This window comes from Neurospora tetraspora (assembly GCF_033439725.1).
Source record: "Neurospora tetraspora strain CBS 560.94 chromosome Unknown B0H65scaffold_2, whole genome shotgun sequence".
Classification (NCBI taxonomy): Eukaryota; Fungi; Ascomycota; class Sordariomycetes; order Sordariales; family Sordariaceae; genus Neurospora; species Neurospora tetraspora.
This window is the reverse complement of record NW_026944384.1, coordinates 5,746,575-5,770,733: the sequence shown is the minus strand read 5'-3', so window position 1 is coordinate 5,770,733 and position 24,159 is coordinate 5,746,575. Positions and strand designations below refer to the sequence as shown.

The 24,159-nt window shown below is 52.3% G+C and overlaps 7 protein-coding genes across 7 annotated transcripts; 3 read left to right on the top strand and 4 right to left on the bottom strand.

Annotated features, from left to right (window-relative positions):
• Positions 1 to 736: 736 nt before the first annotated feature.
• B0H65DRAFT_546857 (uncharacterized protein) lies at positions 737 to 1,117 on the bottom strand (the record flags this gene model as incomplete). Its single annotated transcript, XM_062829468.1, has 2 exons — positions 737 to 809; positions 891 to 1,117. The coding sequence occupies 2 exons, from the start codon at positions 1,115 to 1,117 to the stop codon at positions 737 to 739; spliced, it is 300 nt and encodes a 99-aa protein (XP_062685151.1).
• A 2,660-nt stretch (positions 1,118 to 3,777) lies between these two features.
• B0H65DRAFT_136818 (putative homoserine kinase) lies at positions 3,778 to 5,340 on the bottom strand. The gene is made up of 3 exons (XM_062820888.1): positions 4,640 to 5,340; positions 4,271 to 4,569; positions 3,778 to 4,178 (listed from the first exon to the last, which is right to left on the bottom strand). The coding sequence occupies exons 1-3, from the start codon at positions 5,073 to 5,075 to the stop codon at positions 3,837 to 3,839; spliced, it is 1,077 nt and encodes a 358-aa protein (XP_062685150.1). The 5' UTR covers positions 5,076 to 5,340; the 3' UTR covers positions 3,778 to 3,836.
• Positions 5,341 to 6,279: 939 nt separating this feature from the next.
• On the bottom strand, positions 6,280 to 8,868 carry B0H65DRAFT_418858 (uncharacterized protein; the record flags this gene model as incomplete). The annotated part of the gene is made up of 2 exons (XM_062824169.1): positions 6,280 to 6,810; positions 6,964 to 8,868. Coding segments are annotated over 2 exons (2,436 nt in total), but the record flags the coding sequence as incomplete, so codon positions are not given.
• Positions 8,869 to 10,727: 1,859 nt separating this feature from the next.
• Positions 10,728 to 14,027, top strand: B0H65DRAFT_459226 (armadillo-type protein). The gene is made up of 6 exons (XM_062826446.1): positions 10,728 to 11,164; positions 11,249 to 11,386; positions 11,445 to 11,555; positions 11,615 to 11,761; positions 11,824 to 12,492; positions 12,579 to 14,027. Exons 1-6 carry the CDS (start codon positions 11,042 to 11,044, stop codon positions 13,830 to 13,832), a joined length of 2,442 nt encoding a protein of 813 aa, XP_062685148.1. The 5' UTR covers positions 10,728 to 11,041; the 3' UTR covers positions 13,833 to 14,027.
• Positions 14,028 to 14,908: 881 nt separating this feature from the next.
• Positions 14,909 to 16,758, bottom strand: B0H65DRAFT_459222 (uncharacterized protein). The gene has a single exon (XM_062826445.1). The coding sequence runs from the start codon at positions 16,571 to 16,573 to the stop codon at positions 15,182 to 15,184; it is 1,392 nt and encodes a 463-aa protein (XP_062685147.1). The 5' UTR covers positions 16,574 to 16,758; the 3' UTR covers positions 14,909 to 15,181.
• A 2,385-nt stretch (positions 16,759 to 19,143) lies between these two features.
• Positions 19,144 to 20,161, top strand: B0H65DRAFT_418765 (Cut8 six-helix bundle-domain-containing protein; the record flags this gene model as incomplete). Its single annotated transcript, XM_062824159.1, has 2 exons — positions 19,144 to 19,222; positions 19,326 to 20,161. The coding sequence occupies 2 exons, from the start codon at positions 19,144 to 19,146 to the stop codon at positions 20,159 to 20,161; spliced, it is 915 nt and encodes a 304-aa protein (XP_062685146.1).
• Positions 20,162 to 21,299: 1,138 nt separating this feature from the next.
• Positions 21,300 to 23,868, top strand: B0H65DRAFT_459217 (double strand break repair protein mus-11). The gene is made up of 3 exons (XM_062826444.1): positions 21,300 to 21,505; positions 21,595 to 22,271; positions 22,319 to 23,868. The coding sequence occupies exons 1-3, from the start codon at positions 21,498 to 21,500 to the stop codon at positions 23,470 to 23,472; spliced, it is 1,839 nt and encodes a 612-aa protein (XP_062685145.1). The 5' UTR covers positions 21,300 to 21,497; the 3' UTR covers positions 23,473 to 23,868.
• The last annotated feature ends 291 nt before the right edge of the window (positions 23,869 to 24,159 follow it).

The window sequence follows — 24,159 nt, the reverse complement described above, 5'->3', positions numbered from 1 at the left end:
TTTCGGATCTTATTAGATGTTCATTGCTTGTTATCTGGTCGTCGTCGATATCTAATTTCAATAGGGAAGGTTCCTGTGTGCGTGATACATAGATAGATAGTAAAGGTAGATTCGACAGGACTTCCTTCGGTTATGAAAATCACATGGAAGAATGGGAAGAATACTTGGAAGGATTACTTACAGATGGAGTAGAAGTATCATTATCTGAACAAGCACACAATATGTAGCAGAGAACATGAAGTCATCTAAGTCAAGCTCAAAGTTCAGCATCAAATATTTTTTATTTCATGCCTGCCTGCCTGCCATAGCCGTCTAATAAGATTCTAGGCCATCCGTCTTCAACCAACTAGTGTGTGAAAGTGCCTGCTAAAGAGAAACTCCCGCGTCCGTATGTTGGTATCCCCAAATTGCCTGAAATGTTTGTTCCCCGTGAACGCCGTCAAAATGAATCCATCCATCCGCCAAAAGTTACATGCGAAAAAGAAAATGCAGAGTAGAGGTATGTGCAGTGTAATGTGGTCGGTCCTCCTGACCAAGTTTCGGTTGTTGTCGTCGTCCCCTTTGTCGACTTCAAGTTTCGTTTCTTGCCGATGTTGCACAGATCAGATCGGATCAGATTCTATATGGGAATCTGATCTGTCCGTATCCGATCGGCTCGGCTCGGCTCGAAACTCGATGCTCGATATTGTGTCGTGTTACTCCTCGAAGGAGAAAGGCTTAAAGCTTGTAGCGTAGCTTAGATGTGACCATCAAGCAGCGTCTTAGCAAGCAAAGGCCAGCCGAGGATGGAGGCGGCGACGAAGGGGAAGCTGTTTTTATTCACAAATTCAGTCAGTCTTTCAGTCCCTTATGTTTCAATTCATCCTCAGATTCATCAGGGGTAAACTTACACAGCAGTCTGCTTAGTGATCCTCTTAGCAGAAGCACCCCAATCGGCACCAGCAGCGCCCGTCTGAGTGGGGATGCGCTCGTAGGGGGTGTGCAACTCCATCTTGCGAGCCCATTGGCGCATGGACTGGATGACGGAGAACTGGCGGGTGCCCTGGACAACGGCGTTACGAGAAGTGGCCTGGGTGGCGGCGCGGAAGGCGGAGCGGGCGAGGATGGGGGAGACCATTTTGATTGTGATGTTACTCGAAAAAAGTTGAGTGAAGTTGTGTGGTTTTGGTGGTGATACCGAAGTGGTATTGGTTGAGTTGAGTGTTGGTGGTGAAGAAGATTGAGGAGAGTTGTTTATTTCCGAGATCTAGGAGATCTATTGATTGCTTTTGATGTTGATGTTGATGCTGATGATGATGACAGAAGAAAGGGTATCACAACGTCGATGGAAAGTTGTGTTCTTATACCAAGCTTTCCATCTCTTGCTTCCGTCCGTCCCTCAACAGTCAACACCAAGATCCATCCCGCATCGCGACCTCTCCCGAACTTGCCAACATTGAACTTCCGCAATAACCCAACGAGACGGGTCCAGTCCCAACTAGACGGTACCAAATTGGTCCTTGCAAGCAAGTCATCTCACCAAAACCGCATCATGATGGTCAGATCCCCCATCCAGAATCTCACCACTGCGCTCCGGGTTCTGTTCGTCCACACTTCTAACCCTCCCAACCCTCAGTCCAGACGGGAGAAGCGAACGGCCCAAATCATACCACCAGACCTCCTAAAACACCAGATGCCAAGCCCCCCCTTGTCCCCCAGTCTCCCTCAGCTCCTAGGTGTGCCAGGCTGCCCAGCCCTATGAGTCCCTCCATCTGGCCAATAAGATGAGGTGTAATTGCCCCAGACTCTTCCCTGTGACTGCTGAAAGATCCAGGCTTTCAGGCTTTCCAGCGAGAAGCGAGTGAGAAACGAGTGAAGAGTGAACGACAGAGGAAGGGAATGGCACGATCTGGTGCTGAGTCTCGGCCGGTCGTGGTGTGATCGGGGGAGTCCGACTTTCTTGGTCTAGCTGTGATTGGGTAGATTACCAAAAGGGAAGAAAGGGGAGTGGGTCGCGGAAGATGGCGTTGTTGGCCGTTGCCGTTGCGGTGACAGGGGGGTTTGATTGGTGCATTCAGTTTCGGGATGATTTGGGATGGAAGGGCCTGGATTCCCTTGTTGCCGATCTGACGCGGAAGTTAAGGCGAAACGGAAACGGCTTTCAGCTGATTGCGCTGACAGGCGGGAAGGGCCGGCGACAATGACAGGAATAACTTTCAGTTGTTTCTACCTGGCGGTTGGCGCCTGGATGTTTCCTCCTGATGGACACTGGCGGGCGGTCCCTGACGATGGGAAATGGGAAAGGACGAAACCTAACCCAGATACTATCCAGGGAACGGGTGTGGCAACTCGCGGGCTGTGATGCACTTTCGCAATTGTCCGCTGCCGTCCACAAGACGCGGGAACTTGCCATGACAGTTGCAAATGTCTCAGTTCCGGCCACTGCCACTGCCATCTTCCAGCCAGGGCCCGGGATCCGAGTTGAGCCGCTACGTACCACGCAAAACTTCTTGATCCGAGTTCATGAAGCCTTGAACTTTCACCACAGCTCGTAGCCCGGACAAGCCCGGACAAACCCGGACAAACACGGAATGAAGCCATCGTGAGATTCCTCGGTTCTTCCCGGGTCCAGTGGAGCCCCCAACGGTTACGGACCACATCCGGTCCAAAGCGGAGCCCGTCTAGGACCGCCCGTCCATGTCGTCGGGGGCTCCACACGTTAGCCGATCGTTAAGCGCGATACTGTACTTGGGGGTTGTGGTGCGGTTCGGTGGTGGGACCTTTCCTCAACCCCTAGTCATTAACTAGGGTGAAAAAAAAGTCTGGGACAACAAAAAACTCATGGGACAATCTGAATAATTAGCAAAACACTAAGAAATCTGATAGTGTAGTATAGATATAATATATTAAAACTATGCTCGAATTTTCTAAAATTCTATTAAAAATCAGATAGATTCTTCTTTGTATCAAAAACGAAAATCCTCATATTTGAGCTGGCATTTCAACGGGGGAAAAAACGGTAGGTCAAAAAGTATCATTTGGCTACCAAAGTCGAATGAGTGCATCCGCGAAACGAATTTCGAAATCTACAGCTAAAGGTGTACTTTGAACCCTTTTTTTCTTTCTCTCGTTCTATACCCGACCAAAATTGATGCAACTTTGAGAGTGTCTTTTTGAGAGCTTTCTTTACCTTCCTGATTTTTTTTTAGAATTTTAGAAAATAGTGGTGCGATTAAATGGTTTGCGATCTGGGCTGCACTAACACGTTTCTTAGTATTTTGGTACTGGTTCAGATTGTCCTATGAGTTTTTTGCTGTCCCAAAATAAAATTTCCCCCTCTTTAATGAGAGGGGGTTGAGAAAAGGTCCTAGCCAACCGCACTACAACCCCCAAGTACCCGGAAGTCGGGAGGGAAGACTAAGCGCGATATACGGATGTACCCGGAAGTCGGGAGGGAAAACTAACGCGGCGCGGCTCGGCTTTTCTTTCTTTCCACTTCAAACTTTCATGTGTACTTCGAAAATGTCCGGAAGAGCGAGTTTGTCGTCCCTTCTTCCGAAAGTAACAAAAACGCCCTCGGCAGGCATCTCATCTCGTACGATCGATTAACTTTCGGAAACATAGGTAAGCTTGAGGGCATTCGGAACTGGGTCTGGTCTGGGGATGAGGGGTATCACAAGTTTTTCTTCTGTTTTTTTTTTGTTCTTGGTTTTCTCCAATGTCTAAGCCCACTAGAATAGTGGCCCAATCCGCTTTTTCACCACTCCCCCCTCCACCTCTTACCACCTGCCTGGTCACCCCTTTCACAGGCATCAACGGGCAAACCCATCACAGGCGCATCCCCATCCCAGGCGCATCTAAGCCCTAGTAACCGTAGTCCCCTCCGCCGGCTCCAACAGCTCCCAGCGGCAGACAATGTCGTTGGACTTAAACTCCTCCATGATCTTCTCAGCAATAGTCTCAAAGTTCTCCGTCGCCAGCGCCAAGATAGTCGGGCCGGCACCGGACAGGCACACGCCCAACAGACCGGGCTGCGTGGCGGGCGTCATGGACTCGACGATCTTGGTCAGGCCGGGAATCAGAACCTGGCGGTACGGCTGGTGCAGCTTGTCCTGCATGGCCAGGTTGATGAGCTCCGGGTCGGGAGGGGATTGGCCGAGGGCGACGGGGAGGAGGGCTATCCTTTGGAGGTTGAAGGTCTGGTAGCAAAGGTTAGTGGTTGGTTGATGAATAGATAGGTTTTGGAGGGGAAGGGGGGAGGGGAGAAAGGAGAAGGAAAGAAAAGACGTACAACATCCGCACGGGGATACTCAGCGGGAAGAACCTCGCGGGCCTTGGCGGTGGGAACCTCGAACTCGGGGATGATGGCCACGGCCTTGATCTCGGGAGCCCAGGGGAACTTGATGTGGTGACCGATGCCGTGGGGAGGCGAAGGGGGCTTGACGCCGGTGTCGACGCCGCCGGCCGGAGCGGGGAGGACCTCGCTGAGGGGGATCTCAGTGCGGGCAGTCTCCTCGGGGGTGAGAGGCTTGAGGTAGGTGCCGACGAAGCCACCGAAGAGGGCAGCGCCGACGTTGTCGGGGTGACGCTCTGTAGTTTTTGTCAGTTTTCTGATATCATCAGATTCTGAGGTGGGTGAGTGAGTGTGTAAGTGACTCACCAATCATGAGGCAGTAGTCAAAAAGACGCTCGGGGGTGAGGTCATGCAGACCGCCGACCTCCTTGCCGAGCTGGACACCGGCGACGACAGCCGCGCCGGAGGAACCCAGACCTCTTCCGAGGGGGATGGGGTTCTTGATGTGCACATGAGTCTCGGCGGGGAAGCTGCGCTGGTCGTTGCAGCGGAGGACGTATAGAGCGACACGGGTGATAAGGTTCACCTCGGGATCCAGGCTGATATCCTCCTCGCCCTGGCCCTCGTAGGTGATGCGGCAGTTAAGCGGCTGGTCCGAGGTCGTCTTGGAGCGGTCGATGGTGACATGGAGCTCCAGGTACATGGACAAGGCCAGGCCGATGACGTCGAAGCCGGGGCCGATGTTGGCGCTCGAGCAAGGCGTCTTGATGACGAACTTTTCGATCTGCTGGGAAGATGCCATTGTTGTCTGTCTGCTTTGAGGTACCTAGGGATAAGGAAGTCGGAGTGAAGTGGTTTACTACCAGGGGTTGAACCCAGTGGTGATGGTTTCACAGAAAGAAAGGGGGGATGGATGACAAAGTAAACAATCGGCCTGCCTATGCCACAAACACAAATGGTCCTTGTGAGATGCGTCACGTTCACTGAAATTTTGTTGAATTTAAATTGATTCCCATTTCTGGAGGACGGAGTGAGGGTTCCCCGATTGCGGAGCGGAGCCCGGCGGGCAGTGGGCAATGACTCCCGTCTACAGTGCCCACTTGGCGTTATGGAGCGCGGGGTGCTCCACCTTTTAGGGTTCGGTCCACTGGTCTAGTCTAAACCCCTGACTTGTCTGCTCCTTTTCTTGTTCAAGTCAACACAGTCATCAAGGTTCTTCTTCACTTGAGTCAACAGCAATGTTACCATAGTAACGAGGGTCGATACAATAGTGTTTCGATAATCAGGACCAGGTGTTTTGACAGTCGAAACTCAGTGATGACCTTGCTTTGTTTCCGTCAAATTGGAGTGTCCGAAGCTGTATCAAAAGACACCCAGGAAAACGTAACAATCAGGCGGGAATAGGAAATGTTAAATTTTGCGAGCTGTTTGTTCCATATCAGTGCGATAAGGATTGCCGTTTGTGGTTGACAATTTATTTCAGTAAGTTTCGAATTACAACTTGAAAGGTCTCCCTGTGTCTTTTGACACAATGGCCACGAGTAAACAACACAACCAAACCGTCAACACTAAAAGGTTTCCTTGAGGCCAATGATGTTCAAGCACTTCCATCTCGCAGACATCACATATAGAATTCTTCGTCCGGGTTGAAGTACCAGCATAGCCTGGGAGATTCTGAGACTTACAAGGCTGAACAACCCTTTTTGGTCGTTGCTGGAGATACGGCGCCAAGGAGTCCATGTAAACACTAGCAGTCGCTTAGAATGGAACTGATGCTGGTTTTGCTGTTTCTGTTTCATTACTATCTTTTCTCCTGGATAAGAGTCTGTACCTTGATTTTGTGGTTTCTTTCAATTCTTTCCAAACACTCTTATCCTGCACTTCAGCAGGAGTGTTCAGAAGAGACTCTAGAAAATGCGGTAATTTTCCTTCAACAAGCCTTTACTATGGGTAGCAGTTCCCGGTCCCTTTTCTCGGTAATCGAGGAAGACGTGCCATCTAATCTTCTACAGTGGCGATCCCGCCGAGACATTCGAAAACGCCCTCCTCAGCCCAGCACCGGTTGCTCTCCTTTTTGGGTTAGGAGTAGTGACAGCCTTGTCTGCTGGTTCGGCTGTTTCAGGCTCACCACCATTGGTAGTGGTTCCCGTAGAGACATTTGAGAACGTTCTCTTCAACCCGCCGCCGGTTCTTCGCCCTCTTGTAGTCGTCGCTGTTGCTGACGCTGTCGTTGTGGTCGCAGTGGCAGTACCACTAGTTTCATTTCCCTTTCCACTTCCAGCCGCAGGCTTCATATCCCGTAGCTTCTTGAGCATATCCACCCAAGCCGGGTTATCTAGCACCTTATCCGGTAACGTCTCCTCAAGGGTCTCCGGTGGTCCTTCAGCCACCCGCTGCCTGTGCATACTTCGAGCAGCTTTGCCAAAGTTGGCTTTACGTTTACCGCGGGCTTGAATCTCCTTTTGCTTGGCTTCAAACCATTCTTGCGAGTGTCGCTGTGGCCAGTGTATCCGGGGATCAATGTGAGCGTACAGTGGCTCGTCTGAGACCGGTGGTTGTGGAGGTTTCGTCGGGGGGGTTAGTAAGGCTGCCGTTGCTGCTGCTGAAGCAGATAAAAGATTTTGCTCATATGTTGAAATAGTTGGCGTGGTATGAGGGAGGAGCGACTCGGTTGGCTTCGGCTGTTCTACCGGTGTTGGTACCTTCCTTGGGAGCGGATTGGCCTGTTTGCGTGGACTGAGCTGAGGTGCCGGTTTGGCTACGGGTTGGGGTATTAGTTTGGGTTTCGGTTGAGCTTTCGAGACCGGCTCAGGTACGGGTTCTGGTTCTGTGTCTGGAGGATCCGCTTCTTGGGTTGGCTGCCCTTGAGGTTGTGGCTTCTGCTTCGGCTGCTGCTCTGGTTTCTTTGCCTGTGGCTGCTGTCGTATTGTCGGCTTTGGATCTGGTGCTGGTTCAGCTGGAGGGGTTGATTCTGCTTGCAGCTCCGGCTCCGAATGTTCTGCGGATTCCGAATCAGAATCTGATATTATGATCGGCTCATGTATATTGGTCACTATGGGCCGTGGCCTGGGCTGAGGTTGGTGGGGTTTCTGTGGAGGCAGTGGTCTAGGTTGCCCAACTGTCTGATCTGGATTACTTGAAAACCTCGACCCTTGTAGTAGATCCTGACCACGAAGATCTGGGAGAGGCTCCGTGGAATTTGGTTCGGCTCCATTGGCGGTGAAACGGGTTGACACAGACCCTCGTATTAGCCCTGCTGGAGGGTTATAGCCCGCGAGATCAAATGCGCTCCTGGCATAGTGAACCATAACCCTATCGGCCATAGACATATAGTTACTGCTCTGACCGGTTGGCATTATAACTTGTAAGTTTGGGATGCCTCCAGATAAGTTTTGCTGGTGGTTTGCAGGAGGAAGATTGTTCTGCCGCGCTTGATTCTGAGCGGGGGTCGGACCTTTCATAGGTTGCTGAGGAGCATGCACAGCCGAGCCGCTGCAGGCCGCATCTTGCATCTCATCAGAAAATCTCAACTGTCGTGCAAGTTCTGCTATCCTCCGTGGTGGGAGCCCCGGGTTTGACGGTTGTGTAGAACCATTTTGGCGCTCACCCGGTGATTGCTTTTCAGCCGACAGACAAGGGGCGTCGATTGCCATGATGGCGGGCTGCGTAGACTCCTGAGATTTGGCCTCTGATCGAGGCTTGTCACGAGTCTCAGAACGGTTAATGCGACTGCTGTCAAGACTGTTGGAAGAAGGCGATAAACTCGGGCTCTTGTGAGGTGGCCCACCGTTCAAAAATGACAAGGAACTGATGTCTGTGGTCAAACGTGGGGAGATGGAGTTTGCTGTGGTAGAAGAGAGGACCTTGGGTCCAAGTGAAGAGGGCCCATTTGACGTCGAGTTCAAGGTTTGCGCTAAGGAGGTAGAACCTTTATGCGTGCCGGGTCCAGGTTTGGGAGTCCGTCCGTTTAGGTATGGGTCTTTGCCGGCGGTTTTGCGCCTAACAATATTTCCCGGCAAGAGTTTTGACTTTGTGGTGGGAAAGGGCGAAGAACGGTTCTTAACCGGACCTGCCTCCGGAGGATTTGGTGTGCAGCCTTGTGGACTTTGTCTAACAACATCGGCAACTTCAGCCTCGCTGTGAGGCTGGGCTGGTTTTTCGGCGCCACCTTGACCATCAACTGAATGTGAAGTGATGGGTGACTGAGACGATGAGGATGGGTGTACTGATGACCTTGATAAAGCAGCAGTCGTGTCAGGTTTCTGAGAGGCAGAAGTGGCCAGGTCGACGGGTAGTGGTACTGGAAAAGACTTTAGATGCTGGGCACAGAAGATATTGACTGAAGGTGCCTCGCATTGTGGAATAGAGCAGGGGGTGAAACGAGTAGCCTGAGTGTTTTCGGTCGAGGAAGAGGAGATAGAGTAGCCCATCGCTGAGGAGGGCCTTCTGGGGAGACCGACAGTGGAGGTGGTGGAGAGACGGAGTGAGGTGGTTGACGAGGCTGAACGTAGAGAGAATGACGACCTGGCATGGTAATGATGGCGTCGTGCTGCCTCTTGGCTATCCACTATACAGCGATGACATGTCCAGTCACTGTATATAGTAGTGAATGGTCAGTATACCCCCAAAGAGAGAGACAAGCAAGAAAATAGCGCGGTGGACAGCTAGTCTTTTCTTTGAAAGTTGATGGGTCGACTGTCGACATCTGTAACTGAGTGCATGTTGAGGTTGTCTTGAAGCTAAACTGCGAACAAGGTGAGACGAGTGTGGAATGGCTATGTTGTCTGTTGTGCAAATCCGCAGCAGGCAGAGAGAGAGGAAAGAGCAAAATAAAAAGGGTAAATAGGCAGGTGGAAGCTTTAATTGGCTACGAGTGGGCCCGCTCTAACCTTTACCATTTACTGCGAACCCTCTGTCAAGTACACAACAGTAACTGGTGCGTTGGTTGTCATCTCTTTTCTGGCATTTTTGTGGCTAGTTCCACGTTGACTGTAGTGAAGACGAAGAGGTGATTGCGGGTTAATAGAGGGAGGGCAGTTGAAAACATGAGGGATGACGGGCATGACATGGAAGTACAGAAAAGAGAATAAGAGAGAAAAAGACCTACGTTGACCGGGTGGGATGTGGAATATGGCATGCCGAATGATAACTTCTATCACAACTGATGCATCGGAATAATGGTCTTGTAATACTGGCTTCCTTTTTGCAATATCTGCAACGAGACGGCATCGATCAGGTCGTGCCTCAAGAAGTCCGAGGCGCCAGGTGTGGCCGCCCTGGGCTGTATGAATGTACGGGATATAACGTTTGGTCTAGACGTCTGCAACGGGACATCTAGAGTAAGCAGGATGTATAAGCCGTCCTATGAGAGTCTTTGTGAGAAGTTAGCAGGCCAATCCCAGGCTGTGAAGCACGAAAACAAAAGTTTCAGGGGACAAGGAAGCCATATAAGGGGTGGTTTTGGTATAGTCCTTGTGATAGGACAACACAGGCAACTTGCGTCTCAGGTCTTTTCAGTTTTTCCTAATAGTCCTCATCCAGACCAGCCACAACGGTTTCATGATTCTGAGGTAACAAGGACGGGAAGACCACGATCAAAGTCGGGTACTCTCCCCATGTCTTTCCTGTCCCCCACTGCCTTTGGCCCGGCTTCATAGAGCAGTTGAGAGTCGGGCTCCTGGAAAGTGGAAGTAGCCTCTGTCGACAGAGACTCAGAGAGCTCCGGACAGGCAGCTATCAGATGTATCCAATCGCCAAGCATGCCGTGCTGCCGATAGTCTCAGGACAACACGAGGAGTGGGCAAATGAATTGGCAGCGGACGCGCACTCACAAAGAGTGAGGCGCCGAGAATCCCCATTGTACCAGCAGAACCATGACCCCAGAAGAGCTATCGGTCGTCGGACCTTTTACCAATTGCTCATCATAGACGTTGCCGTGTGAAGTGAGAGGGTGAGTTGGAGTGAGGCAAGCTTACCTGATGCGAGATACACGGGAATGCTCCCTATACCAGTAAAGCAGTCAATGTCAGAGCACACATAAACACCAGAGCTTCCCTTGGTACTCAATCAGGTCTCAACCTTGCGTCTCTCCCGCTTGAGTAACCAAACCCCGCCTGCCGGATCCCGGGTTGCCATCCAGCGCCTGGAGATGCTTGCCTGCTTAGGCCATGTAAGGAACCAGCATCGATGTTGTTGACCATCGACCAGAGACCCGGAGATCACAGAGGCAGGGTTGGGGACATGTGGTGTGTTGATGAAGCTTGCTGATCATGAATACTTGATGTTGTAATAATAAACAAAGGAAGCGAGGACGTTGTCAGTGGAGGGAAGATGACGATGGAAAGACTGTGGAGTGTGGACCAAAAGATGTTCCAGTGGAACCCAACTTGCCATAAAATCCGCCTGGCCTCTCCTTCCCGAACCGCCAACGCCAACGGGCAACACCCGCCGCTAAAAGTGATTCGTGCACGGACCCTCTAACCATCGAGATGTCGTGGAGTCTGAGTGCTAGGGGCCACCCTGGCCTACAAGCTCCCTGTAGCTCGCTAGCGTCGTGTTTGCCCGCCGAACGAACTTCCAGAGCGGCGCTGCCTGCAGGGGAATGCAACAAGTGGAATTCGCGATCACCTCCTTGGACATGTGCTTTGCGACAACTTGCATCCCACCACCCCCTTTCTCGACTCGACACTCCAAACGTCCAGATATATTGCTACACGGCTGTAACATCGACTAAAGGCTCTTTGAGCTTTCCAAGACAAGTCATCCGCCATGGACTTCCTCAAATCGGCTGTCGCATCGGCCATCGCAAAGGGGCCCCCATTCCCCTATAACTTTGGCGACAAGGTCGATCTGGACCCCTCCATCTGGACCCTTTACAACGGAACTCGACGCGTAGGTGCCTGTCCTCGTTACACCCTTAATTCCCCTACCCGCGGCACATAAGAGTTTGCCAGCTAATCCCTCTATTGTTTCCAGGAGGACGGGTCCAACTGCAGCATCTTCTCCTTTGATATCTCCGCCAACCGATCTGCGCTTCCCCTGGCCAAGAATGCGCTCAAGAAGCTACGAACACTACGACATCCCGGCGTCATCAAGGTCTTGGATACGGTCGAGGTAGGGCATCTTTGCCCATGGAACGTTGTGGTCGCTTAAGCTGAGCCTTGCGCAAAAGACAGACTCCTACATCTACATTGCCACTGAGCGGCTAGTTCCCCTAAGTTGGCACGTCAAGAGAAAGAGCCTAAGTCCGGAGACTGCGAAATGGGGTCTTTATAGCGTAGCGGTATGTTTCCAATCTCTTGGTTTGACTATTTGGACCGACGGCTGACCCTGGAGCTATAGAAAACCCTCAAGTTCATCAACGGTGACGCATCCTCGATACACGGCAACCTCAAGGTCGCCTCGATATACACATCCGAGAGCGGCGAGTGGAAGCTTGGCGGCTTTGAAGTCCTGAGCAATGTCAAGGACGACGATGCTTTGATTTACGTACGTTTTCACACTCGGTACAGGCACTCGGGAGAACATGGGGCGCTAACATGCCAAAACAGAGATACGGCAGTGTTGTGCCAGACTCAGGAAGGTACACTCCTCCTGAACTTGCAAACGGCGGTTGGGATGTTATCAAGAAGAGCCCGCACCATGCGGTTGACTCGTATGATTTCGGCATCCTGATCTACGAGGTCTTTAACGGCAGTTTTCTGGGCTCGGACCAACTAGGACAGACCAAGAGCATCCCACCGAGCATGCAAGCCAGCTACAAGCGCCTCATCAACGCCAACCCCAAAGCGAGACTCAGCGCCGCTCACTTCCTCGAACAAGGACTACGGACTGGAGCCTTTTTCGACAGCCCATTAATCAAGCTTACCGAAGGAGTTGACAACTTGGGAGTGAAGTCGGAAACCGAACGCGAGGCTTTCCTGGAGGATCTCGATCAACTTTCTGACGACTTCCCTGAAGATTTCTTCAAGATGAAGGTCCTACCCGAGCTACTAAAGTCAGTAGAATTCGGTGGCGGTGGTCCTAAGGCCTTTGGAGTAGTGATGAAGATTGCAACAAAGCTGTCGAACGAGGATTTTGACACAAAGGTTACTCCTGTCGTCATTCGCTTATTCGGAAACCCCGATAGAGCGATCAGGGTGTGTTTGTTGGACAACCTGTCGCTCATGATCGACAGGCTACCACAGAAAGTGGTAAACGACAAGATCTTTCCGCAAATAGTAAGTCTCAGCCTTGTTATAGGAGTGGGCTGCAAAAAGAGGCCCAAAGCCTCGTGTGTTTAATACTAACGGCAAACACTTTTTAGGTTGCGGGTTTCACCGATCTTGCACCCATTGTGCGCGAACAAACCCTCAAGTCCGTACTAGTTATCATCAGCAAACTGTCGGACCGTACCATCAATGGCGATCTGCTCAGATACCTCGCCAAGACCGCCAACGATGAACAGCCCGGTATTCGTACCAACACTACAATCTGCCTTGGCAAGATCGCCAAGTACCTGGGAACCTCCAACCGAGCCAAGGTTCTCATCGCCGCCTTCACCCGCTCTCTGCGGGACCCCTTCGTCCACGCCCGCAACGCCGCCCTGATGGCTCTCGCCGTCACAGTCGAGTACTTCTCCGACGAAGACTGCGCCACGCGCCTAATACCCGCCGTCTCCCCCCTGCTCATCGACAAGGAGAAGTTAATCCGCGACCAAGCCAATAAGACCATCGACGTCTACCTCCAACGCATCCGCAAAGCCCAACAAGACATGCCCGAAACCGTAATACCCCCCGAAACCGCCCAACCACGAATGAGCACCCCTCAACCAGCCGAAGCCGTAGCAGCCTCGAGCTCCGGCTCTGGCGCCGTAGCCGCCGCCTGGGCAGGCTGGGCCATCTCCAGCTTCACCAACAAGCTCTCCAGCGCAGCGGGGGAGATGCAACCCAACGGTTCTGGTGCGCCCTCGCCCGTTCCGAGCGCCAGCGGGCTACCCACGCCCACCTCTACCACGACTCCCAAACGGCCCACCTCATCTTCTGCTTCGGCACTGCATAGACAGGCACTCAAATCCCCAGCGCCCACAACTCCATCAATGGGAGACTCCTTCTTTGCTGACCCCGAACCGCAAGAAGACGACGCAGACGCTTGGGGCGATATGGGTGATATGGACGACGACACGGCAGCGGGCGCGGGGGATGATAACTGGGGCACTAGCTCTGAGACTCTTTCACAACCAGCGTCAGCATCAGCAAAAAGGTCAGTAAGCAGTAGTAGCAAACCAGCATCAACCAGCACACCCTTCGGCGATGATGATGAACCGGATTTCGCGGGGTGGTTGGCGGCGCAAGCGGAGAAGAAGAAGAATCCCTTGGCCGCACCGAAAACCCTGCCCAAGGGGCTGGCCAAGACGGGGACGGGGGCGGGGGCGGGGACGGCAAAGGTGGCGCCGACAACGACGGTGGTGAAGAAGACGTTGCCTATTAGCAAGAAACCTGCACCGGCGACGGTGAAAAAGATTGATACGAAGCCGAAGGCAGATGTGGATGGGGATGATGGGTGGGGGGATGGGTGGTAATCATTATGGTGGTCGGTGGTGAGGTGGTGGGGTGAGGTGGTGAGGTGCCAAGAGAGAGGGTTGGATTAGAGTTTGGGAGGGAGGGGGAGTTAGTTGTGTTAGAGTCCAAGGTCAGGTCCTACTTAGTTTGTAATAGATGGGACGAAGCAAATGAAGCGAATCGTCCGGTTGGGTACTATCAAATCTGGTTGTGTGAAATCTTGTGCCAAAGTTGCCCCTGGGACAAATACAATAGACGACTTGAACTTGCTTCCTGGTCCCACTGCACTTACCCCCGTTCAAGTTGAATACAGCTGCCTGGACCTCCGATCGATCTTATTCCTCTGAACTATGTTATTACGATAATCACGACTGACTGAGGAGAAAGATGCCCAGGTATGGCTAGATACATTACCCAGACAGACACGTTCGATATCATTGGGATGTCATCAGAGAAGTTTGATTTCTGGCGGGGCATGTTGAGAAATAATGAAAACGATCGTGCGTCTCCCTTCCTTAGCTGCACTCACCGACTGAGACAAAAAAGGAATACGGTCAGAGAAAATTGGAATAAAGTAAAAGGTAATCAACACATCCAACCAGACGCCATCAAAAAACCACCGCGATCTATTATACACCTATAGTTTAGCACCCCAAAAAATGAAAAGACTATATATACATACTACTACTTACTCCTTCGGTCCGCGTCATACCCAGCCACAGACTCACCAAAAAAAAAAAAAAAAAAAAAAAAAAAAGAGAGAAACGAGGACGGGAAAGGTGAGGGAAAAGGATTGTTACCTGCTCGAAGTGAGGAGTGAACCCATGTGCTCCCGAGTTACATACAAGTCACAAGGCAGCGGACTGAACCACTACACCTGCAACCCATATGCCCATATGGGAGCCCATGAGTTCCTCGGAGGGAAGGAGCGGGAAGTCTGGTATATGTACCAGGGCCCCAAGGCCCTCGCTTGGAGTGTGTGCCTTTCTCCTCTCCTCATCAGCATTAACACTTTTACCAAATTTTGGGGTTCCCTTCTTTAGTTGCCTTACATCCGCAATCGCCATGATTGCTCGTACACAGTAGTTAGGTCAGGAGATGAAAACGCAAATCGATTCCTTTCGTTGGTCGTCTAAAAACCCGAACACCATAGAAACAAGATACCTAGGTATATAAAAGACACCATAATAAAACAAAGACAGCACAACATTAAGCTCCCACGGCACAGAAGAAGAACCGCGGTATGATTTGAACCCAGATTTCTCTCTCTCTCTCTCTCTCTCTTCCGCCGAAATACCTCCACCTCCCAAGGATGTAACCCAACCGGCCCAGCCCGGACCAGACGACAGACAGACACCCTTCAATTCCTTTACTCGAAGGTAGTCTTCTTGCCCTGGTGAGCAACAGGCGCACCGGTAAGTCTGGCAACGCTGATATCCTGAGCCATCTTGATCTGACCACCACCACCTCCCTCTTCCCTCTTCTGGTAGGGAGCTCTGCTCTGCTGTGGCCTCTCGCCCTGTTGTTGTTGTCCTCCTTGCTTCTTGCCAGCACCAGCGCCCTTGCCTCGGAACCGCTTCTCGTATCTCGTCTTATCGTCCTCAGCCAACTCGATCTTGAGGGTGCGGCCGTGTAGCTGGTTGACCCACCACTTGCGGGTCTTTATCCTCTTTTCCGTTTCCTGCTTCTTCTTCTCTTCGCTGTCGGCTTCGGCTTCGGCCTTTTGATCTTCATCCATGAAATCCTCCAACTCGGGAATTTCTTCGCGAATCTTGACGAACCCCTTAACCGCCCACTGCGCAGCTTCGCTCTCCTCAAAGTTCACCCACCCGTACCCCTTGCACTTGCCGCTGTCCTCGAACGTGGCCACCTTGACCCACCTGATGGCACCGCACTTGTCAAAGTGGCTGCGCAGGTCGTCCTCGGTGGTGTCGAAGGAGAGGTTGCCGACGAAGATCTTGGTTGAGCCGGCGAACTTGCCGCCTACCAATGGCTCGTCCTCCTTTGCTCCCTTGGCAGTTTCGTCCTCCTTCTTCTTCTCCGGTCGTCCCTCGAACGACGTCGCATCCTTGATCAACAGCTTACGCCTGTACCACTCCGTCTCGCTGAGAGCAATGGCCGCGACCTTGGTAGCCAGCGAATCGAAATCGACGTAGGCGAAACCGCGGTTCTCGGGCTTCTCCTTCTTGGGCTGGCCGGGCTGCGCCTTGGCCGTAGGCATGTGCACGCGCGTGATGGACTCGGGCGTGATGGAGCCGCCGCTGTTGTCGACGAGCCATTGCTTTAGTTCAGCCTTAGTGACAGTAAAGCGCAGGTTGCCGATCCAGACGCCGTGGGGGGAGCGTTCCTTCTTCTCCTTTTTCTTTTCGCCGTCCTTGGCGGGTTCGCCGTCGCTGTCGGAGTCGTCGCCCTTGTCGGAGGAGGGCTTGGTGGGCAGGGTCTTGCCCTTCTTGAGCAGACGCTTGGCTTTCTTGGAGGGAGGCTCGGGGGCGGTGACATCGATTTCGATTTCGGTGATGTCGGCCTTGCGCTTCTTGGAGGACTTCTTGGGCTTCTCGTCGTCGGAGGCGGCATCGGCGGCATCGGCAGTGGTGTCGACGGTGTCGGCGGACTCCCCCGTGGCCTTGCGCTTCTTGGAGGATTTCTCTTTCTTCTCTTTCTTGGGCTTCTTCTCGGAGGCGGAATCGGCGGTGGTGTCCATGGCGTCGACAGGAGCGGACTCCTGCGCGGAGGCGGTTTCGAGATCTTTTGTTGCTGCCATTTTGGTTGGCTTTTGCGTATTGACCGTGATGATGCAAATACGACAAGAAATAAAGTTGGGAATAACAACAAATTCAAGGTTGTTGATTCCTCAAGTTTGCAGTGTTTACAGAAGGGGACAGCCGCGCACTGACATTGAGATTCCCCAATTGCTGGCAGCACAAGATTTTCGAAAATTTACTTTGCGATAAGCTCGCGATAAGGAAGGGGTCACCGTTCGCTCGCGTGTCCGCTTTTCTTCCGCTTGGTCTCCATCGCGCAAAATGCGGGGGAGCGGGAACCTCCACTTCGGGTTCTCCACTGATACCCCTCTGAATCTCGTGCCAAATTTGAAAGAGCCTCCATCTTTTCAGATCTCCATCATCTCTTCATGGGACTTGACATTTGCAGGTTGCAGACATGCCCCTTTTTTAGTGAAATACGAGCTTGATTTTAGGTGTAAAGTGTGCCTTGTGCCGACGACAGGTCTTGAAGTGCAGCCGTACATACATACCTATCAGCTGTCGTCTGACTGATGGAGCGGAATAAGGTACAGTACAAGTACATTGGTCATCGACCCGATGTGTAGTGGAATATTTCCCCGAAAAACGCAAATCAGAGAAGACGGCCCAAAAGGCGCGATGCGATGGGCCAAATGTGATGCCAATATTCTGACTTGGCCCATCTTCTACCTTGATGTTGCCAGGATATCCCTTAGCATGAATAATAGCTCATAGTGTAGACACTCGTCCATATTGAGTGAGTTGTTGGACGAATAGACAGCTCTCTCAGCCCGTACAGCTACACTCAGCTACACAGCTGGACAGTCACTCCCGATAGGTCAGTCTCCTCCCAATGGAAGGATATCAAATCCTTCGGAAGTTGTTCCAGAGTGATGATGACCATAAAACCCCGCAGAATCGAAACGGAAACGACATGAGCTTGTTGCTGACGTTGGGCTGATCGGGTGCAATGTCGTTTTCCATCTCGCCAAGCCCAAGGGCCAGGAACAGCTTGACAGCGTTGGCAAACGCCTGTCCAAGGACCAGGCCGAGAGAGATGCGGAAAGCAACAATTGCTTTTCCAAGGTCCTCGATGAGGTGCTGACCGTACCGTGGTTAGTGTATGTACCGTTGTCGCCGTCGCTGTCGCTGTCGCTTCAAAGTCGAATCGTTGCGTTTGATGGAAACGTGGAGGCAATTGGTACCCGAAACCATCATCTTGGGCCTCACGTGCCGAAAACCACCGATAGGGCTTGGCGAGATCGGGCGGCCTTGAAAGGAAAAAAAAAACGACAAAAGGTCCTCAAAGACCCCACCAGTCCACGTCGTACCTTTCTCGGAAAAAATGTCACCTCAAGCAATTCATCGGCAAGCAGGCTGAACAGACTCTGGAGCTTCTCTCTTCCTATCACGGCAACGCCTCATTGCTTGGGCTTGCAGGCCGGCTTGTCTTGACCGCTCAACATCTTTCGAATCGTTCGTCGTCTCGGGGTTTGATGCATGCACTTAAACATTCTGGTAGGGGTCTACCAAGTACCAACCACAATCGGTTTGGTGAGGGGACTGGTACCTGATCTGGTTAGTGTAACAAAAGGCTGAAGAACTAATAGCCTCTTCTAGTTAGCCACCATTCTGACCACATGGACTCCATCAACAAAGCGGGCCCTGGGCCAGCTGGGTGAGTGGACCGGTCCATTGAAAATCGACATCCACTCCATGTTTTAGGTTGAAGTTCCTTGCAAATGCAAAGGGTCGCTGCTTGCTGGTGCTGCTCCTCCCTTCCGATACACACCATTGACAGTTGACAGTCCCGGCATCACCAATCGGCGTAAAAGCTGCTCTGACCTTGAAGAGGCCCAGCCAACCGTTGTTTCCGCTGACAGACACTGGCCGCTGACACCACCTGACACCACACACACACACATCACAAGCTGACTGGTCACTCGTCACCACTGCTTGCTCCAGGACCGGGACACCAGTGAGAACCAGGGAATGAGCCACTGGGACGCTCAAGCGAAGGTCAAGCGGATGCGCTTTTGTTGTTGGCTTGGTTGGTCGCAGAGCACCCATTCACTCCATTCTGCATTCCCTCCATTTACAGCCCTTGATTCGGCGCAATCCCGTCGGAATCCGTTGCAAGTGCAGAGAGAAAAGCGAAAAGGCTCCTCACTTTTGGTCGCTTCTTCAGAGCCAAGAACGTCCAGCAAAAAAATCTCCACCGGACCATCGCACTGTGAAGTGGAAAGCAGTCTGACTGCGCGGCACCTGCCTGCCATTCACAAGAGTTCGCTCCATTCTCTCACTCGCCATTCTGCGCCTCTCCTTCTTCCACCCTTCCCTTCCTTTCATTTCCAGTCCTCTCTTCCTTGACTCGCATTTCTTGCGACTCGCAACAGTTTGCAACTCAAAACAAACCCAACCCGCGAGCGGTCTGACGCCGGCTGCTCCCTTAACTTCTTCAACCTCTGATCGTCTGGCTTCTTCCACCGCCGTCGTTCCGTCGTCCGTCCGCATCGTCGTCGTCTCCTTTTTGCGTCGGTAGCGCCACGCAACGCTATACCGCCAAACGAGCATTGTTGTCAATCCCACAATGAACGTGCTCCTATCGCCGCAGCCGCCCTTCTTCCCTCATCAACAGGAACCCTCTCGTCGCTCGCCCCCCAGAACAAGTAAGTAGTTACAACAGTGTTTGTCGTGCATCGCAGCGTGCATCCAGCACTGCTGGTATAAAACCTGGCTGTCGCTGCAGGCTTGCTAACAACGTTCTGCCAGTGTCGCACTATACCATGGCGTCCAGGAAAAGAAAAGCCGACGACGATGACAACGAAATGTCGGTCTCGCCGACCGGCTCGCCCGCAATCAACTCGAGGCAGCTCTCGAGGCCGTCCAAGAAGGTCAGGGCTGGAATCGAACTTGCAGGACGTCCGCTGCCTCTTCCCCGCCTACTCGAAACTCTCGACAAGTCGCAGCTGCGGGCTGTCCTGCAGAGGATTTGCGAGCGTCATCCAGACATTGGACATGAAGTGATGACTTCAGCACCGCGGCCGTCAGTCAACGGGGCCCTCGAGGTTTTGGGCGAATACCAGGACAAGCTACGGGCCGCCATTCCTTTCGGCAACTCGAGTTCCGAATACACCTATTTCCGGGTCAAGCAGCCGCTCATGGCGTTGGTGGATGGTCTCGGCGATTTCACCCCCCAGTTCCTGCCGCCGGTTGAGCAGCAAACGACCGTGTCGTTGGAGTACCTGAACCATGCAACAAAGATCATTCACGACCTACCCGATTTCGACAGCCAACAGTATCGCCATCACAAGGATGGAGCGTACGACGAGATATCCAGAGCTTGGGCGTTGGTGATTACAGAAGCGGCCAAGCGGGGAGGAGGCTTCCACTTGCACAACGGAAAATGGGATCAGGTTCTGGCTAAGCACAACCAGCAGTCCGGAGGAAAGCTAGAGCAGGCCATGAACGCAATGGTCAACGAAGTTGGATGGATCGGCGCGAACCCGAATGCTCATGGGCAGGGTTCTTCTTCGGATCCCAACTCGATACTCAACCAGCTCATCAACGGCACATATGGCGCACCTGTCCAAGTTGGTCCCTTCTAGAATCGGCGACGAAATGGACATCGAAGTGCGCCGTGACTTGGCATTTATAGGGATACTTGTGGGACTGGGAGGAAAAGCAAAGCGGACATTAACGCTGATTGCATCATGGTTTCTTTTGTCGTTCATTTTTTCAACATTCAGGGCATTGTTTGGGGCGAATGGGGAGGGATGACATAGACAGGCGTGGGTTACTTGCGGTCAGGGATCATTGTTCACACGGCGTTGGTGTGTTGGCTTTTCAAATGCTGTTGTCTCTTTCCTTCATTGAGTGTTGCGTTTCTGGCAACATCTCACTGGCACAACAAGATACCTCTTTCCTACCGGCTGTCTCTCGTTCTAGGGAACAACTTGTCAGTCACTTGCATGTATACAATTTTTAGCATATCCTTTCCGAGGTCGGAAGTTTGGAGCATGTGTGTAACCAACCATCACTACCTTTACCATATATTCATTCCACCATAGCCATGCAATTGGGAAACGGAGTCTCGGATGACACAGTGTGCCTGGCGGGTGACTTGGTGTAGACACCCGTTTGACGTCCCGGGTTCCTTGGGTGTATCCCGAGGTGAACTTTGGGGCACAGCGGCTTGTTTGGGATCAATCAAACTCGCCTTCCATTTTATGAAATGTGTAATCCAATAACTCGGATGATCATCTCTCCCCTTGAATCACCGTCTTGTTGGTAGAGACCAAAGCAATCTCGCAATAAAGTCCCTTGCATACATGTTCCTGATTAACTGCGGTCATTCTCTCACACAGTGGCGACTCCCTTTGGAACCACGTACGGTATTGTACCATTGCCCGAAGCCATTCGAGATATGAGATGGCTATGATGAAATAAACATTGCAGGATGACTAAGCCGGAATATGAAGGATAACTGAGGAAGCTGATGTAAACTCGCCCTACCCACGCTCTCCATGGGAACTTTTGCTGGAGGAAACGAGGGACGGCAAGATTGACGATAGTGGGGCCCTGGAGTTCCCTGTGTGATGGGATGACAAAGGCCTAAAAGTTAGTGAGGTCACTAACCAAACCCCACCGCCACAGGGGCCAATTCAGGCGGGTGTTAGGCAGACGCCGTTAGTGCCCCACGTGATAACCTGTACTGAACGTGCAACCAGAACGCACCCTGAGCGCGCCTGCCCAATTTGCACAGCGCGTCTTGTCGTTCCTGCCTTGATACATCACTGCATATCTCGCGACGTTTGCTTTGGGAAATTCACAAAATCTTTGAAACTTTCTCCCTTCAACACGTCAATCTGAATTTCTCTTGCGGGGGATCCCACTGCGAACGACTCGCGAACCACCAGCCTCGAGGCTGCTCTGCCAGACAAGATGCCTGCGTATGTTTACCTCTGCTATCGACCCGTGTCAACCGCGTGTCTCGCTCGCGGCCTTCCAGCGACGGTGATCCCCATTGACACTTCTTCAGAATCGGCGACCAACACAAACTCATCACCAACCCGTTCGAGGAACCACAACGGCGAATTAGCGAATACACGGCCCAAGAGATCGCTACACTACAGAGCCGGCTCGAGAAACAACTAGGACCCGAGTACCTGTCGAGCCGCGCCGGCCCATCAGGCCAGAAAGTCCACTACATCTCGTCAGAAAAATGCATCCAGCTCGCGAACGAGGTTTTCGGCTTCAATGGCTGGTCCTCCAGCATCCAGAATATTCAGGTCGACTTCGTCGATGAGCATCCTCAGACGCTGAAAATCAACATGGGCATCTCGGTTATTATGCGAGTCACCTTACGCGACGGAACGTTCCACGAGGATCTCGGCTACGGTCACATCGAGAACTGCAAGGGCAAGGCGGCTGCCTTTGAGAAGGCCAAGAAGGAAGCCACGACGGATGCCCTGAAGCGCGCGCTGCGCCAGTTTGGCAATGTGCTGGGCAACTGTATCTACGACAAACAGTATTTGGCCAAGGTCACCAAGATGAAGGTCGAGCCGACCAAGTTTGCGGAGGATAACCTACATCGGCACTCGGATTTCGTCAAGAAGGAGCCGGTTGAGGCGGATGCCATGAAGGTAGACTCAGTCGGGGCGGGCGCTCGTCCACCAGCGCTGGGGAATGAGGAGTCTTTTGAGGATTTGCTTGGAGGTAAGGTCTCTCACGCACTACTTTGGGCTTGGCTAACGATGTACTAGAACTTGATGAGGCCGACTTCAACATGGCCGATGAGGGCCATCCGGACGAAGTTGTCGTACCACAACCTGTGCACAATAGCTTGAACGACAAGCCTGTCCACCAGCAACTGACTAACCTCAATCCACAGGCTCAACAATCTCGACCCCTGACGAGATCAGGGTCAACAGGCAGCCTGAACACCCGACAACAACCACAGACTTCCAACCAATTTACAGCGAGGGCCCAAAGTCGGCCTCCACAACAGCAGTTTAACAACAACCAAAGTCGTCCTATGGGCCAACCTGTCAATAATTCTAGCAACACAAACAATCCCAGTAACGCTACGAACTTTACGACACCACAGAAGCCTGCTCCTGCCGCTCCTGCTCCCCAAGCAGGTGCGGCTGTAGTTCCCGCCCCAGAAACCGTTGGCTTCTTCTCCGCTAAAGCTGTGACCCAACTTCCGGAGGAGGCTTTGGCTAGCGGCCAAGTCGCGCCGAAACCCGGTCTAGCATTCAACCCTCACGCCGAAAGTCCGTCGATCCGCAAGACGCCCGGCATCGATCACACCAAGTCTAAGCCTTTGGCCAGAAACGGTCAGCACGTCCCTCCAGCCAAGACTACCTCCAAGACAGAAGCTGAACCGAGCACGTCGTTTTCAAGACCTGCGGGAGCTGCTCCGGCCGCATCACGACCAGTAACAATGAGCGAGGCACGCTCAGCATCGGGAGGTTTCTCTCGTGCTGGGCCACCGATGGGCGGTGGTAACGCCGGAAACAACATGGGCAAGCCAAACGTCGTCAACCCCCAACTTGATCAGACACGGCGGATCGGTGCGCCAGGCACGGGAGGTTTCTCTAGTAGTCCTAGTGCCAACAGGAACCAGTATCGGCCGTTGACGATGAAAAGGCCTGCTACTGCTATGGGAGGAGGAGGAGGTGCTGCTGGTCAGACCAAGGATGGTGGTAATGGTGATGGTGCAGTGGCGACGACGACAGCGGCGAACACGGCAGCAGGGTCGACGACGGGAGGTAATGCGGCGGCTCCTTCTGCTGGTAACGGTGGGAACGGTGGGAGAGTCCCGTTGACTGACATGTCGGCTAATACGTCGAATGCTACGGCAGCGGGGGCCGCTGGTAGTGGACCGGAGGTTAAGAGGCAGAGGGTGGCCTAGAATGGGTTGAGATCAAGGCAGGGGCTTCAAGAACATCGGTGTCTCCGCTAGGCGCGCCGGTAGGATGGATGGTAATTGGTTGGTATGGTGTAAGGTGTTTCGAGGCGTTTTCTTGGGCGAACATTACTTGCGAAGATAAGGTATAAGTCATTTCGTTTTATGGATTGCTGAATGGGACTAAAGGCAGCAAGCTTTCTAAGAGGCGTATCAACCAACACTGGTTTCTGATGCTTTTCCATCATCACTTTATGATCAGGAGTAGTTTGTGGTGAGATCACATGTTTGTACGATATGAGTTTAAGTCGACAACGGAGCAAGAGCCATCCATGCCATGTTCGTTCTTGATGGAACAGCTTAGACTACATGATTTATATATAAGAAGAAAGTTTTCCACGATGTTACGTTCGAACATGACTGAAGCTATCACACGGTCGTGTCGTTGTATGGCCGGCGATCCGAATGTACCTAGAATTTGAATAACGGGAACAGCGTCCATTTGTTTCATTTGTTTCTAACATATACCAGCTATTTGAACACAATCTGAGAGTGATCATAACGAGTTACAAGAGAAGTGAGATCTAGATGGACAAGTGGTGAATTCAAGCCTTCAAGAACATCCGGACATGAGACTGGATGTGCAGCGGCGAAAACACCACCAACGCCACCAGACCCTTCAACTTATCACTT

Bases quoted from the DNA above. Each gene is read 5' to 3' on its own strand.
- B0H65DRAFT_459217 (XM_062826444.1), top strand. The intron at 22,272-22,318 runs GTAAGGTCTCTC...ACGATGTACTAG, and splicing joins TTTTGAGGATTTGCTTGGAG to AACTTGATGAGGCCGACTTC.
- B0H65DRAFT_136818 (XM_062820888.1), bottom strand. From the start codon at position 5,075: ATGGCATCTTCCCAGCAGATCGAAAAGTTCGTCATCAAGACGCCTTGC. The intron at 4,570-4,639 runs GTGAGTCACTTA...CAAAAACTACAG, and splicing joins TGACTACTGCCTCATGATTG to AGCGTCACCCCGACAACGTC. The intron at 4,179-4,270 runs GTACGTCTTTTC...CTTTGCTACCAG, and splicing joins AGTATCCCCGTGCGGATGTT to ACCTTCAACCTCCAAAGGAT.
- B0H65DRAFT_459222 (XM_062826445.1), bottom strand. From the start codon at position 16,573: ATGGCAGCAACAAAAGATCTCGAAACCGCCTCCGCGCAGGAGTCCGCT.
- B0H65DRAFT_459226 (XM_062826446.1), top strand. From the start codon at position 11,042: ATGGACTTCCTCAAATCGGCTGTCGCATCGGCCATCGCAAAGGGGCCC. The intron at 11,762-11,823 runs GTACGTTTTCAC...ATGCCAAAACAG, and splicing joins ACGACGATGCTTTGATTTAC to AGATACGGCAGTGTTGTGCC. The intron at 12,493-12,578 runs GTAAGTCTCAGC...AACACTTTTTAG, and splicing joins ACAAGATCTTTCCGCAAATA to GTTGCGGGTTTCACCGATCT.